Source organism: Saimiri boliviensis, chromosome 13, assembly GCF_048565385.1.
Source record: "Saimiri boliviensis isolate mSaiBol1 chromosome 13, mSaiBol1.pri, whole genome shotgun sequence".
Lineage (NCBI taxonomy): Eukaryota > Metazoa > Chordata > Mammalia > Primates > Cebidae > Saimiri > Saimiri boliviensis.
The window spans coordinates 97,765,838-97,783,849 of NC_133461.1; the positions used below are offsets into that span (position 1 = coordinate 97,765,838).

At 38.4% G+C, this 18,012-nt stretch overlaps 1 protein-coding gene across 4 annotated transcripts in view; it reads left to right on the top strand.

Annotated features, from left to right (window-relative positions):
• Positions 1-18,012, top strand: part of PPP3CC (protein phosphatase 3 catalytic subunit gamma) — a 99,517-nt gene that overhangs the window by 63,668 nt on the left and 17,837 nt on the right. For all 4 annotated transcript variants that reach the window (XM_003937162.4, XM_010347711.3, XM_003937161.4 and 1 more), the window contains exons 5-9: positions 5,056-5,201; positions 6,889-7,028; positions 11,185-11,262; positions 11,349-11,443; positions 17,121-17,246. In XM_003937162.4, the coding sequence (XP_003937211.1) occupies positions 5,056-5,201; positions 6,889-7,028; positions 11,185-11,262; positions 11,349-11,443; positions 17,121-17,246 (585 nt within the window). The remainder of the gene's footprint in view (positions 1-5,055; positions 5,202-6,888; positions 7,029-11,184; positions 11,263-11,348; positions 11,444-17,120; positions 17,247-18,012) is intronic.

Sequence of the window (18,012 nt, forward strand, 5' to 3'; positions counted from 1 at the left end):
GCTACATAACATGGGAGCCGCTATAAGGAAATGAAGACCCAGAGACTCAGAGGTGAACACTTACATGCTGAATTGGACAAAAAGTAGTTAAGTTGTGAAAAATTAACTAAATGATGTGAGAAGACTGGAAGATAAGAGTTATTTGAGTTCAGCCTCAACTATTAATCCTTGGTAATAACAATGTTATTTTCCTTCTAGTAGAGGGAGGGAATCTTTTTTTTCTTTTTGTTTTTAACTTTTGTTTTAGGTTCAGTGGTACATGCTCAGGTTTGTTATATAGGCAAACTTGTGTCATAGGGGTTTGCTGTACAGATTATTTCATCACTAGTACCCTGTGACACAAGTAGTTATTTTTTCCGATCCTCTCTCTCCTCCTACCCTCCACTTTCAAGTTGGCCCTAGTGTCTGTTGTTCTGGGAGGGCATCTTTCAAATGGGACTTTCATATCCTGCTTTTAAAAAGCAGTATGAGCTGGGTGCTGTGGCATGTGCCTGTAATCCCAACTACTTGGGAGGCTGAAGTAGGAGGTTTGCTTGAGTCCAGGAGTTTGAGGACCATCCTGTTCATGTTAACAAGACCCTGTTTCAAAAAAAATTAAAAAAGAAGAACAAACAGCATTAAGGTCACAATGATCTTCTTGCACCTGGTGTTTTTCAAGTGCCTTTAACTCAAAGTTGTCAGTGTGCCAGAGGGGCATATTTTGGGGTGATATTCTTAACTCCTTCACTCTTCATCTGAAGATAGGGCATAATGGCCAAAATGTTTTCTTAAGTACAAAAAGCAAGTAAAGAATATTATATCTATGCTATCATTTATGTAAAAAGCAAAATGATATTTTAGAAAGAGAAGGAGCATACATATCTGCATATGTATGCAGAGAACATATGTGTAAAGACACCCAGGAAACTGGTAATATTGGTTACTTGCTGAGAGGGCAGGAGGCACAATATACCCTTCTGTGGCTTTTAAAATTTGAGCTGTGTCTCACACCTGTAATCCCAGCACGTTGGGAGACTGAGGTGGGAAGATCTTTTGAGGCCAGGAGTTCAAAGCTGCAGTATGCTATGATATTACCACTGCACTCCAGCTTGGATGACAGAATGAATCCCTGTCTCAAACAATAATAAGTACATAAAGCAAATAAAAATTGAAACAAAGACATAATCAGTGACTAGGCCAGATTGTGATTTCTTGCAAGTAATGCTGACTCTCAAAGTTGCTTTCAAAGAATTTTGTTGAAAATTTTGTTTTGTTAATGTCATATTATTGATAATAGTTAGAACTTATATCAGCATCATCCTATGACTGTAGTGCATTTTTCCTTCATTATAGAAATAACCGTTTTATGGGATATATCTTAAAATTTGTCTTGAATACAAAGCACTTGAATCAGCTAATTTAACCTCTGGGAGTTATGTATTTGGCTATTTAGATTCTTCTATTCAAAATCTTATTTTAAAATAATGATTAAGAGAAATATTAGAGGGTAGTTAATAGAATGAACAGGTTTAAGTCCCAGTTCTGCCAGTTACTAGCTTGCAGCTTTGGGAAAGTAAGCCTAATTTCCTGTTTTTAAATTAAGACAGTAATAGCTACTTTATTGGGTTTCTGTGGGTATTAAATACTTTTATCAGTTAACACATAGTACATACTAAGTGCCAGCATTATTCTGCATATGTTACATAAATTAATTAATGTAATCCTTACAGCAACCCTGAATCTACAATTCAGAGTATTATTATTATGACCATAGATAAGGAAACCAAGGCACAGAGAGTTAAAATTTCTATCCAAGGTCCCATAGCTGGTAAGTGGAGGGGGCTGAGGTTCTTCGAGTCGTGCAACAAATTCCAGACTCCATTCTCTTCACCACTCTGCCATGCCAAATGTTTAACTCACTGATAGACACATCATGAGTCTTCAATATATTTAAATAATAAAGGTAATTGGGCCAGGAACAGGTACCAGTACCTCATGCCTATAATCCCAGCACTTTGGGAGGCCAAGGTAGGAGGATTGCTTGAGGCCAGGAATTGAAGACCAACCTGGGCAGCATGTTGAGACCCTGTCTCTACAAGTATTTTTTAAAAATTAGTTGGTTATGGTTTCACATGCCTATAGTCCAAGCTACTTAGAAGATTTGGCAGGAGGACCGCTTGAACCTAGGACTTTGACGTTACAGTGAGCTCCAATTGCACTACTGCACTCCAGCCTAGGCAGTAGTAAGATCCTTTCTCTAAAAAGTAATTTAAAAATAGAGATAGCATAATAGTAAATGTTATTATATAAAGATTACGTATTCATCATAAAAATTGAGAAAATACAACTAAACTAAGAAAAATATAGATACCATCATCAATCAAACCCCTCAGAAAATTAAATGTTGGTAATTACATATGCAGTTCATATATTTTGAAACAAAGATTTTAACATTTCATAGCCTATTTAATTTACATATTAATATAAGATGAACTCCTTTTTGCTTCATTTAATTTTTGACCTCCTGTTAATTTATAAAATGACAACACTCTTCCTTACTTAACGTCTTCAGACTTGGCATTCTTTTTGGAAGTAGGGTAAGAAATTATGTTGAATCATTCTTAGGGTTGAAAGGCATTTATCAATATAAGATGTTATGGAGCATGAATTAATAAGTAATGTAAATCCCTACCTATATTCAAGTGTAGGACTCCCATGGATGAATTTCTTACTGGCATTGGCAACAGAGAGGGAACTCTGGTTCCTAGGATTTTCAGGAGAAAAAGTCAGTCACTAACCATAAATTAAAGAATTTTTTGTTTGTTTTTTGCTTCCAGCAGACTTTCTGGCCAATGCTAGATCTACTTTGAAATGGGCAAAATGTATTTAAAACAAAGCAGAGAGTATAAGGATGTAACTGTAAGGAGAGGCAACAATGCATGAGACATGGGTCTTGTTAACTTGGAGCTCCTAACTGCTATAACAGCAGTACAAAATGTTCTGAAAACCTCAAAGAAATCCACAGGCTCCCTTAATGAACTCAAACCCTGATCACCCATATTGGCATTAAAGAGACATCTTCACACTCAGGGATGGAAGGCCTTACAACCTCGAGCATGGTCTACTGGTTTACGCCTTCCTTAGGGATCTCTAATCATTCCTGCCACCCATATAGTACTGCAGTCTGGCCCAAGTCTAGATCCATCATTCTTCACTTTATTCCCTAAAGCCTTGCCAGGACCAGGCTCTGATCCTGAAACATGTCTTTTCTAAAGGCTTAGAGATCGCAAAAATAAAATAAACACAGAAATAATGACTAGATAGTGTTACTCACTCGATATAGCTTTGTTCTCTTGACCCTTTAGGCTACCTCATCTTCCCAGAATCTTGGAAGAGGAGAAGGAGCTCATAGTTCTGCTGGACTGCCTGAGTATATGGGTTTTTTTTTTTTTTTTTTGAGGCAGTATCTCGTTCTGTCCCAGACTGGAGTACAGCGGCGTGATCTCAGCTCACTGCAATCTCCACCTCCTGGGTTCAAGTAATTCTCCTGCCTCAGCCTCCCTAGTAGCTGGGACTACAGGCAGCCACCACCACAACCAGCTAATTTTTGTATTTTTGGTAGAGATGGGGTTTCACCATGTTGACCAGGATGGTTTTGATCTCATGACCGCATGATCCGCCCGCCTCAGCCTCCCATAGTGCTGCGATTACAGGTGTGAGCAACTGCGCCCGGCCTCCTGACTGTACTTCTGGTCTTCTCTACCCACACACACCCTGAGCACAGCTTGACTTTTGGAAACCAAGGCCAAGAAAGAAGAAAATGTTCCTTTTGTTCTTTAATACCCATTTTCTAGTTTCCCACCTATTATTTCATGACGTTTCCTTTCCAGAGATTTGTGGATACCCCTCCTCCCAGCCACTGATGTGTTTCCTTATTCTGTAGCCCCAAGTTGACAACCCATCAAAATATAATTTGTTAAGCCAAACATTTATTTTCTATTGTTTAGAGACAGAGTCTCACTCTGTTACCCAGGCTGGAGTGCAGTGGCACTATTGTAGCTCATTGCAGCCTCAGACTCCTGGGCTCAATCTGTCCTCCCACCTCAGCCTCCCAAGTAGGTGTGTGCCCCCACAGCCAGCTAATTTTGTGTTTTAATTTTCTGTGAAAATGAGGCCTCACTGTGTTGCCCAGGCTGGGCTCAAACTCCTGGCCTCAAGTGATCCTCCCACCTCAGCTTTCCAAAACACTGGGATTACAGGCATGAGCCACCATACCAGCTTAAGCCAAATGTTTTTACAGAAAAAAGGATAATTTGGAAAAAGACATAATTTGCTTACAGAGCTTAAAAATCATGAGTAAAAACATTATTGACATTTTATTGTTATCACTTAAGACTCCAGTTTCCACTTATGTATCTTCAATACTCCTAAGGGATCTTTAAGACTCAATAAAATATTCAGAGTCACAAGACTACCTTGGACCCTACTTGTCATCCATATACTTAGAAGGATACAGGTCAGGAAAGGCAGCACTGGGTGTCCTTTTCAGTGGAGTGGTTCTCACCGGAGTGCATACTGCAGTCCAGTGGCCTTCGGTCTCTCTTGCCTTCTCCCATCCTCCCACCAGCTCAGGTAGAAGGAAACAATATCCACAGAGGGAAGATTAGGTAGCCATCCTGGTATAGAAGCCTCATGAATCAAAAGTGTCGATGTGTGTTGTAAAACTACCTTCAGAGGGGCCCAAAGCTGTAGCTTCCCACCAGGTACCTGGGTAATTTTTACCACAAGCCATGTTGCCTAGTAACACAGTGGACAGTCACCTTATCAAGTTTCCAAGCAACAGAACTTGAAAGTTAATCCAAGGACATACTTGTCTTTAAGAGGAGAGAGATTTTTTTTAACTTATTATCTACAACTTTTCAAAAGTATCTTTACAAATATAATTGTGCTTTCAGATTATCTGAAATAAATGTCTTTAAAATAGCTCCATATTCTCCTGGCCTATATCCTTTTTCAAATGTGATACATTTTACATTTTAGCTTTTCTTCAATTGACTGGTTTTCCTTTTTTATTAGGTCGAATCAAATATTCTGAACAGGTATATGATGCTTGTATGGAGACATTTGACTGTCTTCCTCTTGCTGCCCTCTTAAACCAGCAGTTTCTGTGTGTACATGGAGGAATGTCACCTGAAATTACTTCTTTAGATGATATTAGGAAAGTAAGTAATCTTTTATTTTTCTCATAATTTTTAAAATTTGTTTTGTTGTTGTTGTTGATTTTGAGACAGAGTCTCTCTCTGTCGCCCTGGCTGAAGTGCAGTGGTGCAACCTCAGCTCACTGCAACCTCCACCTCCCTGGTTCAGCCTCCTGAGTAGCTGGATACAGGTTCGTATCACCATGCCTGGCTAATTTTTATAATTTTAGTAGAGACAGGATTTTACCAGGTTGGCCAGGCTGGTCTTGAACTTCTGACCTCAAGTGATCTGCCCACCTCGGGCTCCCATAGTGCTGTGATTACAGGTGTGAGCCACTGAGCCTGGCCTAAAATTTGTTTCTTATTGCAGTCAACCAGTCTATCTTTAGCTGAAATCTTTAAAATACAGATAATCAAAAGTAAGAAAGTGGAAGTTACCTCTGATTTCATCACTATGAGATAACTACTGTTGACATTTTGATATGTATCTACCACAAATTATAATTTTTAATGAGCTCTGTTCTTACCAGCTAGAAACCTAACATTCTCGTAGTATAGTCCTGAAACTTTAAATGATGTCACAGTGCAAAAGGAAGGAAACCAGTGTTCTAATCACAGTCCTGCCATTAATTGTGTAACCTGGACCAAATTATTGAACCTCTTAGTCATATTTCTTCTCTGTGAAGGAGTTGGAGAGGATGGTCTGAGGACACTGCCAGCTCTGAAATGCATTGGCTTTGACATTTTAGATGATAAAATTTCATTGTTATAATTGCCTTCTTTGGTGACTGTTATTGCCAGGATTCTGTATCTTCATTTTGGAAAAAAATGACTAATTTTTATTCTACATGGCCATCTTCTCTTCTCTACCTTTGAATTCTTCTACTTCTCTCTCTTTTTTAATCAAAGTGATGGATACTCATCCTCTCTTATAGGTACTGAGACTAAAGATTTTTCTGTTTATAAAACTATTTTCCGTGAATGAAAGTCAGTTCTGTCTTTTAAATAACCAGCATTTCTCTTTTGCATGGGAAAATATGAACTTTATAATTCTGAATCAATTGTATCAATAAAAAGCTCTTTTACTTAGTAGAAATTCTCTTCTTGGAACTGAGCTATTGTAGTACTTGCTTTCTCTTGGTTTTTAATGCTTTTAACTAAAGCAGCAGTGACTAAAGGCTTAATAACTCGTATTGAAATACCTCAACTGCATAGAATTTTCCATTCTATGGAAACGCCCTTACAAACTTAGCATTCTTTAAAATAAAGAAATCTCCACTGGACTGAGGTTTACAATGAACAGAACCAGAGTAAAACATTTCTGCTCTCATGGTAACATTGGCTCACCTAGATAATTAAAAATAATTTTATATAGTCATAGTCTTTCTAAAATAGTATATTTCTATAGTGGTTGATTTCACATTTGAATTAAATTGGTACTGCTTTACAATTAGGATGTAAGAGGGTCCTTTACTGCAGTATGGTTAGATGACAGGGATATTGATAAAAATTTATTCCAGAAAAATTATAAAAATTATATATCTAAAATGGTTAAATGTTCCTTTTCTTGCTGGAAAATCTTTTAGGGGCATGCTGGCGTCGCTCCTAATACATTCTTGTGGGTGGGAGGAGCTTTTCTGTGACACATACCAATTTCTAAGAGCCTTTTGCTCTCCTGATTTTTTTCTTTTTGCTTTTGTGTGTCTTCTAGTTAGACAGGTTTACGGAACCTCCTGCCTTTGGGCCTGTGTGTGACCTGCTTTGGTCTGATCCCTCAGAGGATTATGGCAGTGAGAAGACCTTGGAGCACTATACCCATAACACTGTCCGAGGGTGCTCTTATTTCTACAGGTAAGCTAGTCCTTGAGGTTGAAAATTATGAGAGGAAATGGTAATACATTTTATCAGATTGTTTTTCAGCATTTTGTATTTCAAATCTACATAGTATAAGCACTTATGTTTGACTTTTTGATTAATGGGGGACAAGAAACTTGTTTGTTTGTTTGGCTTTTTATATTTTCTTAGGTATTATGCCCTAAGAAGTATAACACACCAAACATGATTGGACTTTCTGCATACTTTTTGTCTGATTTTAAGTGATCCAGACTATTTGTTCCTAAACATTATCTATACACTTTTTTTTTAAAAAAAAAATAAAGATTTCTTGGCTCTTTCCCCAGGATTCTGATATACTAGGTCTGAGATAGAGAAATCCTATTGTGTTTTGAAAAGCTCTCCAGCTTTTGTAACCACTGGTATAGACTAAGATATAAAAAGAACAGGACATTGTGAACTAAGCCCAGTACATTTCCTGGAAGTTGGCTGTTGTTTTAAATTTCACATGAGCTTTCATTGTGATTAGACACTCAAAAATAGGAAGACAGGCAGGGCGCAGTGGCTCACACCTATAATATCAGCACTTTTGGAGGCCGAGGTGGGCAGATTATTTGAGGCCAGGAGTTCGAGACCAGCCTGGCCAACATGGTGAAACCCCATCTCTATTAAAAATACAAAAATTAGCCAGGCATGGTGGCACATGCCTGTAATTCCAGCTAATTGTGAGGCTTAGGCAGGAGAATCACTCCAGTCCAGGAGGTGGAGGTTGCAGTGAGCCGAGATTATGCCACTGCACTCCAGCCTGCGCCACAGAGCAAGATTCTGTCTCAAAAAAAAATTAAATAAATAAATAAATAAATAAGGAAGATGTAGAGAAGTTGGAAATCTAAATTATTTTTAATCCCAGTATTTTATTGTGGCAAATAATACATATACTTATTCCACCTAAAAATCTGCTAATTGGCTAAGATAATGTGTTCATTAAAATACACACATGCACATACACACATGAAACTTTGATTTTGTTACTTTTAGCATTCTTCTAAACAACCATTTTTCTTTAAAAAAACTTTTTTTTAATTTTCATGGGTACATAGTAGGTATATATATATATGGGTTATATGAGATATTTTGATGCAGTCATACAACATATAATAATGACATCAAGGTAAATGAGTTATCACCTCAAGCATATATTTTTTTGTGTTACAAACAATCCGATTATACTCTTTTAGGTATTTTATTTATTTCCCGCTTCCCCCCCGCCCCCCTTTTTTTTTTCGATACAGAGTCTTGCTCTGTCACCCAGGCTGGAGTGCAATGGCATGATCTCAGCTCACTGCACCCTCCACCTCCCAGGTTCAAGCAATTCTCCTGCCTCAGCTTCCCGAGTAGCTGAAATTATAGGCGCCCACCACCAGGTCTGGCTAATTTTTGTATTTTTTTAGTAGAGATGGGATTTCAACATGTTGGCCAGGCTGTTCTCGAACTCCTGACCTCAGGTGATCTACCTGCCTCAGCCTCCCAAAGTGCTGGGATTACAGGCATGACTCACTGCACCTGGCCTCTTTTTGAGTTTTAACAACTTAAGGATAATGCATCTAAGTGTTTACCTTATTTGGAGACCTTTAGGGGCTTCATGAATTGAAACTTTCATTTTCCTCCCTAGATTTGGCTAACAAGTGTTAGCCTTTACTTTTTAAAAATAAGCCTTCTGCCCCTTTTTCTTTTCCTTCTTTAACTCCCATATGCATATATTATTTTCGCTTGATGTTGTCCTGTAAGTTCTGTATACTTTCCATACCCTTTTTTATTCTTTTTGTCCCTCTAGTGGTATCATTTCAAATGACCTGTCTTTTAAGTTTGCCAGTTCTTTTCTTCTGATTGAGACTGCTGTTAAAGCTCTCTTTTGAGCTTTTCAGTTCAATCATTGTATTCTTGAGCTCCAAAATTTCTGTTTGGTTCTTTTTTATGGTTTTTGTTTCTTTCTTAAACGTCTGTCTTTATTCATTTATTGCTTTCCTGATTTTGTTTAGCTGTAGTTCATTAAGCTTCTTTATGATGATTATTTTGGATTCTTTGTCATGCAATTCATACATTTTTCTTTCTTTCTTTCTTTCTTTCTTTCTTGCTTTGCTTTGCTTTGCTTTGCTTTGCTTTGCTTTCTTTCTTTCTTTCTTTTCTTTCTTTTCTTTTCTTTCTTTCTTTCTTTCCTTCTTTCCTTCTTTCCTTCTTTCCTTCTCTTTCCTTCTTTCTTTCTTTCTTTCTTTCTTTCTTATGGAGTTTTGCTCTTGTTGCCCAGGCTGGAGTGCAATGGGGTGATCTGGGCTCCCTGCCACCTCCACTTCCCAGGTGCAAGTGATTCTCCTGCCTCAGCCTTCCGAGTAGCTAGAACTACAGGCTTGTGCCACTACGGCCAGCTAATTTTTGGATTTTTAGTAGAGATGGGATTTTTTCATGTTGGCAAGGCTGGTCTTGAACTCCTAACCTCAGGTGATCTACCCATCTTGGCCTCCTGAAGTGCTAGGATTACAGGTGTGAGCTACTGCACCCAGCCTACTTCTCTCTTTATTTAGGGCCAGCTACTAGAACTTTATTAGTTTCCTTTGGTTCTGTCATTGTTGCCTGGTTCTTTATAATTCATATAGCCTTACATTGGAGTCTGCATTTGAAGGAGCATAGGCCTTCCAGTTTTATGGACTAGTTCGTCAAGTAAATATCTTTTCCTACCAAGTCCCTGGATTGATGCAACTGCCTGTGGTATTGTGATTGAGCAGGGCTGAAGCTAAATTATGGGGTTACAGTAGGGTTTACAGTCAGTGGGCCTGCCACTAGGGGCATGGACGAATATGTCCCCTGGGTGAGGATGGTTGTCTCTGGAACTTAACAGGGTGGGACCCAAGCTGGGTCATAGGCTGGTTTGGGTTTATGTTTGGGTCCAGTCAGTAGTCCTTTTACCAGAGGAATGGACAGGCAGGATTCCCGCAATGTCCCTGGGAAGGCAAGACTTCCTCTTGGCCACAGTAGAGCAGACTGGAGCCAGGTGAGGGTGCTGCTTTGAGTTTGCAGTTGGGTCTGGTTGGTAGGTCTGTTACTAGGGGCATCGATAGGCATGGTTCCTTCCCAGGTTGGATGAGGCTGGTGGTAGGACTGCAGACAAGTGGGACGGGAGCCAAGTTCACAAGGGACAGGCTGATTCTGGTTCTGTAGCTGAAGGTCAGTGGGCCTGCCTTCTCAAAGCAGCCCTCCTTAGTCTTAGACTCCACCAAGGTTTCATAACCACCTGCCTCAATCCCAAAGTTCTCACAATGGCACTTATGGCCATGGATGGCTACCAAACTATTGTTTCTTTATGAGGACCAGGGCTGGGGACATTTTCTTCTGCCATCTTGCTGATGTCACATATAATCTACTTTAAAAGTTAACTTTTTTCTAATGAGCGTAATGAGAAACAAAGATTTTAAAAATAAACTAAATAATTAATACCTAAGTAATTCCAGGTTAATTTCATGTACTCCAATTCTTCCTATCAAGCATTTGTCATTCAGAGAGGTCATAGTGGAAAAAGAGAAAAAAAAAAAAAACAACAGAGAAGTCATAGTATGAAAAGAATATTTTAGGAGTATATGAGAATATGGTGTTTTTTAAAAAAAAATGATTGACTAAAATGTTTACATCTAAAATATTCCTGCATAAAATTGTCTTGGTGTTGGTATTACCCATGAAACTATAAATAAGTTCTTTTATTTTTCTAACAATTTGACAATTTGATGATTGAGGAAAAGTATGTGTTGAATTTTTAGCACCTAACACACAGACACACACACTCTCTCTCTACTGTTGTACTTTTTAATATCAAGACACTGATAAAAGTTTTGGTGTTGCACTGTCATTATGGATTAAGATCAAAAAATTAAAAGATGAGATGGAGGAGCTCTTTCTATTGTAAAATTATCTATTGTCTTCATGTTTGATCTATAGTGAGGTATATTAGTGAAATAGAAAAACAGAATCATGAATACTAAACTATTCATGAAATTTCAGTAGTGTGTAATACTTGAAATTTTGAAACAAAATCAGCTGATATGTTGACTTTTCCCAATCTTCTTGTTAAAAAAATAATTGTTTTAATTCTGGATTTATGTTTTCTAATTTTCTTTTTCTTTTTCAGTTACCCTGCAGTTTGTGAATTTTTGCAGAACAACAATTTATTATCAATTATCAGAGCCCATGAAGCCCAAGATGCTGGGTAAGTTACATTAAAACTGTACCAAATATCACTACAGCGTCTTTTGATTTAATATAAAGACAGACGGGCTTTCATCTCTTTTTCAGGTATCGAATGTACAGGAAGAGCCAAGCAACAGGCTTTCCATCACTTATTACAATTTTCTCTGCCCCCAATTACCTAGATGTCTATAACAATAAAGGTAAAGGAGTCTAGCACTATTTGAGTTTGACTTTGTGAGTAAACATGAACTCTAGTTTAGTTGCATGTACTGTATATGTGTGTGTGTGTGTGTGTGTGTGTGTGTGTGTGTGATTTTAAAATATGAAAAGAGGGATCTTAGTTGAATCAAAGGCCAAGAGATTTAGAATTTATGCTGATGCTTGGTCTTTTATCTTTTAAGGATTACTGACCTCTTTGTAAGTATAAATAATGGTCATAATAGGTCAGATTGATACTTCAGACTCAAGGTATAAGAAGAATAAATTGCTTCAGGCTCATTTTAGAACAGTTAGCATAAATTATTGGTTTTGGTGAATTTAATGTGTTTATAACAGTATCTTAAATAAAGTTACTATTGGTATTTTAATCTTTATGAATTATTAGACTGTTTTTCTTCTTCTTGAGATATAATATAGATAGAGTGAATAGTGTACAAAGTAAAATAAATAAATAAATAAAAATATAAAAAGAAAACTTCATTTTTAGTTTAAGCCCTGTCAGAAACCAATACTGTGACTTTGGGTGAGTCGCATTATCTTTCTAATCTTCATTTTCTCATATGAAAAAAGAGGAATGGATATATACAGCCTTTTGTTCCAGAAATTTTACTTCTAAGACTTTATCCTGTTAAAATCATTTAATTTAAAACTTTTATGATTAATAGCTTCCAAATTTTCTTTCAAGGCAGCGGTCCTACTAAAAACTTCACATTTCTAGAACTATTTTGTCATTTATAAAGTATGAGTATAAATTAATAGGACTTTGAAAATAAACATACCAGAACAAACATATCCAAATAAGTATTGTCCCTTCAAAGTAGTTAACCTTGGGAGGCTACACACCTCTTCCAACAATGCTGTCCTTGTTCAGAAACATTTTTGGAACTCCTCTTTTGGCATTGCCTTCAGAGTCTGCGACACATTCTTTTGATTATCCTCAATGATGGGAAATCTTCGTCCTTTGAGGGTGGATTTGATTTTTGGACAGCCAAAAGTCATTCGGAGTCAAGACTGATAAATAAGGTGAGTGATCAAGCTAGACGATACCATTTGGGGTCAGAAGCAAGGTATGATTATAAGGTAATGAGACTGGTTTTTCTCGTGTTGCTGATACAGTGGCTCTGGAGGTACTTCCAAAAGAGGAGTTCCAAAAACGTTTTGAGTAATGGCAGCATCTCTGGATTAATTATATGGTAAGGCAACAAGTTGTGCTGAAAAGAACACAAAGCAAGGAGTCAGTCTAGTCCTGCTTCACTTTTAAGCATGTCACATTTAACAAGATACTTAACTTCTCTGAGCCTCATCTTTAAAATATATGTCATATAGTGTTGTTGAAGATAAGTTGGATTAAGGAAAATGGATATTAAAGTGTTGTTGAAAATATAAATTACTATAATAATATAGATTTTACTCCTAATGTGTCTGATGTGATGATGTCAAAGGACCACACTCATCTGATACCAAGGTCAGGTGTGTTTGTAGCTGGTGGTTTCTTAAGTCTCATTACTTTATAGTTATACCTTGTATATGCAGTTGGGAAGAAAAGTTTCGAAGAGGGCCAAATATATTTACTCTAAGTAAACTATAGAATGGCACATCTCATTTAAATCTGATTTGGGTCAGTCATTTTAGTGTGTCCTCCAGTGACTTGTCCATTTTAAAAAGCATGTCTTTGACTTAAGTTCTGTCCTAGCCTTATGTTTTCATTTAACTTAGGATTCTTCTCTGAGCCTTAGCTGTCCCACAGTGCTATGCTTCTCCCTGGGTACATTTATTACTTCCTTTCTCCTTATATTTCCAATATATTAGCAACTTAGGTTTTATTCTTATTTATTCTCTTATCAGTACGGTGGACTGTTTGTGTTGTTAAACATCTTCAAGGACTCTTAGTGGCCCTAGATCTCATATTTGTAATGAAGGTGTTCCCTTCTCACTTTCTTTTTTAACTTCATCAAAAAGAGTATCTGTTGCTTAATGGATTTATCAGTGTGCTAAGCTGAAACATGCCACCTAAGTCAGCACCTGCTATACAGCTCATCACTGCTAGCTTGTTTGCTTGTTTGTTTGTTTGTTTTTGTCTCAATCTAATCTGGTTTTGTTCTTGACTGCTTCTTTAGCAAACTTTTAATGTCACAGTCCTGGCCAGGCACAGCGACTCATGCCTATAATCTCAGCACTTTGGGAGGCCAAGGGGAGGATCACTTGAGGCCCAGAATTCAAGACCAGCCTGGGCAACAAAGTGGCACCCTGTCTCTACAAAGAAAAACTTAAAAGTTAGCCAGGCAAGGTGGAGCATGCCTATAGTCCTAGCTACTCAGGAGGCTGAGGTAGGAGGATCCTTTGAGCCCTGTAGTTCAAGGCTGCAGTGAGCTGTGATCAAACCACTGCATTCCAGGTTGGGCAATAGAGCAAGATCCTGACTCTAAAAAAATAAAAATAAAAAATAGTAAAAGACACCGTTCATTCTACCTGAGTTTCCTGTCAGCTTTGACATAATTAGTAACTTTATTTCAAAACAATCTTATTTTTATTGGTTGTTTCTTAAGCATTTTAAAAGAAAAAAGGTAGAAAACGTGGCATTTGAAACAATCACTGGTGGTACTCAGTTACTCTCAAGTTCCTTCTTTTCCGAAAAAGGCAACTCTGTTGTTCTTTTTCTTCTTCCCTTTCTTCTACTATTGCTCTTCTTTTCTTTCTTTCCTTCTTTCCTTCTTCCTTCCTCCCTTCCTTCCGTCCTTCCCTCCCTCCTCCTCCTCCTCCTCCTGCTCCTCCTCCTCTTCTTCTTCTTCTTCCTCCTCCTCTTCTTCTTCTTCTTCCTCCTCTTCTTCTTCTTCTCTCTCTCTCTTTCTTTCTCTTTCTTTTTTTTTTTTTTGACAAGGTCTCTGTCATTCAGGTTGGAGTGCAGTGGCATGATCTTGGTTCACTGCAGCCTTGACCTCCTGAGCTCAAGTGATACCTCCTACCTCAACCTTCCAAGTAGCTGGGACCACAGGTGCATGCCGCCACACCTGGATAATTTTTGTTGTTGTTGTTGTTGAGATGGAGTTTTTTTGTTGTTGTTGTTGAGACGGAATTTTTCACTCTTGTTGCCCAGTCTGGAGTACAGTGGTGCAATCTCAGCTCGCTGCAACCTCTGCCTTCCTAGTTCAAGCGATTCTCCTGCCGCAGCCTCCCGAGTAGCTGGGATTACAGGAATGTGCTACCACACCTGGCTAATTTTGTATTTTTTGTAGAGACAGGGTTTCTCCGTGTTGGTCAGGCTGGTCTCAAATTCCTGACCTCAGGTGATCTGCCCACCTTGGCCTCCCAAAGTGCTGGAATTATAGACGTGAGCCACTGCGCCTAGCCTGGCTAATTTTTTTCTGTTTTTTTTTTTTTTTTTTTTTTTTTTTTTTTTTTAATAGAGATAGGCCTTCATTACGTTGCCCAGGCTGGTCTCGAACTCCTGAGCTTAAGCAATCCTCCTGCCTCAGCCTCCCACAGTGCTGGGATTACAGGTGTGTGCCATCATGCTTGATCTCTTTCATATTATTTTTGTGTGGGTTTTTTGTTTTTTTTTTTTTTGAGACAGAATTTTGCTCTTGTTACCCAGGCTGGAGTGCAATGGCGCGATCTTGGCTCACTGCAACCTCCGCCTCCTGGGTTCAGGCAATTCTCCTGCCTCAGCCTCCTGAGTAGCTGGGATTACAGGCACGCGCCACCATGCCCAGCTAATTTTTTGTATTTTTAGTAGAGACGGGGTTTCACCATGTTGACTAGGATGGTCTCAATCTCTTGACCTCGTGATCCACCCGCCCCGGCCTCCCAAAGTGCTGGGATTACAGGCGTGAGCCACCGCGCCCGACCCTTTTGTGTGTTTTTTTAGAGACAGAGTCTTGCTCTGTCACCCAGGCTGGAGTGCAGTGGTGCAGTCTCTGCTCACTGCAACTATGCCTCCCAAGTTCAAGCAATTCTCCTGCCTCAGCCTCGGAGTAGCTGGGACTGCAGGTGCACACTGCCACAATTGGCTAATTTTTTGTATTTTAGTAGAGACAGAGTTTCACTGTGTTGCCCAGGCTGGTCTCAAACTCCTGAGCTCAGGCAATCCACCGGCCTCGGCCTCCCAAAGTGCCAGGATTACTCTTTCATATTCTTTAGACTTCTTGGTATCTATAAGTATTTCTTAGTTCCACTACTTATGTGAAAGAGCTTTAATCATGATTTTTAAAGATTCTTATTCTTGTTTTCTTCCATTCACTGGCAACATACCCAAAAGCAGTTTTTTTTTGTTTTTGTTTTTAACTCAGGGTGGAGAGCAATGGCGTGATCTCAGCTTACTGCATCCTCCACCTCCTGGGTTCAGGCAATTCTCCTGCCTCAGCCTCCTGAGTAGCTGGGATTACAGGCACACGCCCCCATGCCCGGCTAATTTTTTTTGTATTTTTAGTAGAGATGGCATTTCACTATGTTGACCAGGATGGTCTCGATCTCTTGACCTCATGATCCACCCACCTCGGCCTCCCAAAGTGCTGGGATTACAGGCGTGAGCCACCGCACCCAGCCAAAAGCAGTTTTTTAAGCTCTTGTTTCCAGTCATCCATTGTTGAGACTCACCTCAAACTTCTTTTTCCTGGGTAGATTGAGGGAGTTGTTGAATAATAATATATGATTTATTTACTTAAATTGAATAAAACACATGTATGTGAAAATAATGGAACACGTACATTGTAGCCAGTGTTAGGTTTTTTAAGAGCTAGAGATTCTATTTTAATTTATTTTCTTAATAATCTGTGGTGTACATTTTAGACATTCAATAACTTAAATTTTAAGAACATTGTATTATCCTATAGCAAAGAAACAGGAACCAGGACATGACCTATGTCTGTCATTTCTAGAGAACCATTACACCCTGTTTTATCTTATGACTGTAGAATAATTAAGAGAATAGTGCAAACAACATTGCTGATGATAAAGGCTAAGGAATTGGATTTTAAGACTTTAAAAATATAAAGAAAATCAGTTTGGCATCAAAGTATGTATGCAGCTATCTGAATGGTTAATATTAAACATAGCTTGCTGGCAATATACTGGCTGTGTATCAGAGAAATTGGCAATTTTAAAATCCACTATATTGACTACAGAGATGATTTAACCTAATTTTGAACATGAATTGTAAATTGCTTCAAGTTTGCCATTTGTATCTCCCAGTATGAGTTGATGAACTGCAACATATAAATTCCCAGGAAGTATACAATCTTCGACTCTGGCTGATGACTAGCAAAACAAGCTGTGTCCATTTAGTGAGTGATATTTGCCCTCAAAGGAGAGTTGTAATTATAACCATTTGGCCTATAAAAGAAAATTACGGGGAAATTTTTCTCATGTGAATCCTGAGATTTATATACATAGTTCCTGTGCAGTGATCCTCAGAAGTTTCAGTTTCTTTTGTTCTTTTATTATATGAGCTCTTCACATAACTTTGCTCCTTGGAATAACTCTTAAGATAATGAACAAAATAAAAGGCTATAAAATTTTCCATCTGCCCTTTACCTAGACTAGGCCTGACTTTACAAACGGGAAGTTCCTGAATTCTGTGTAGTAGGTACATAGCTGTACAAAACATACCGCTTGCCATGCCATGTTCTCTGTGCCAGATTTTCTTGCTTTTTTCCTTTTTAGCTGCTGTTTTGAAATATGAAAACAACGTCATGAATATCAGACAGTTTAACTGTTCTCCACACCCCTACTGGCTTCCAAACTTTATGGATGTTTTCACATGGTCTTTGCCTTTTGTTGGGGAAAAAGGTAAGGGAACTAAAACACGTATCTTATCAGTTGTTCAGTGACTGAGAACACTTTATATTTGCATGAGCCCTCTCATGGTTCAGAAATGTTTTCTTATTTTGTTTGTTCTCAACATAGATTTTCTATTTTTTTTTTTTTTTTTTTTTTGAGAGGGAGTCTTGCTCTGTTTCCCAGGCTAGAGTGCAGTGGCACGATCTCTGCTGACTGCAGCCTCTGCCTCCCAGGCTCCAACGATTCTCCTGTCTCAGCCTCCTGAGGAGCTGGGATTATAGGCGCATGCAGCCACGCCTGGCTAATTTTTGTATTTTAGTAGAGACAGGGTTTTACCATGTTGGCCAGGCTGGTTTCAAACTCCTGACCTCAAGTGATCCATCCTCCTCAACCTCCCAAAGTGCTGGCTGAGATTACAGGCATGTGCCACTCTGCCCAGCCTCTACATAGTTTTTTAAATGGCCTGTAATTGGTTCTTAAATTTTAATATATTAAGATTTTCTTATTGTAAATATCAAAGTAGCTGATCTATGATCAAGATGTTAAAATAACATATTTACTTGTCATTCCCTCAGATTTCTTCAACTGAAGAGGTTTAAACAGAATTTATTGTCCTTACAGTTTTATTTGTACAACTACTCAAATAAGCTAAGCCTGCTGGACATAGGCCTGTTGGCTTAAATTTGTAAAACGGGAAAAAATTTTCTCATATGCATATCAGTGTGGAAGAAGCTCTGAATAGCAATCCAGTAAAATCAAGTTATTATGCATTAGA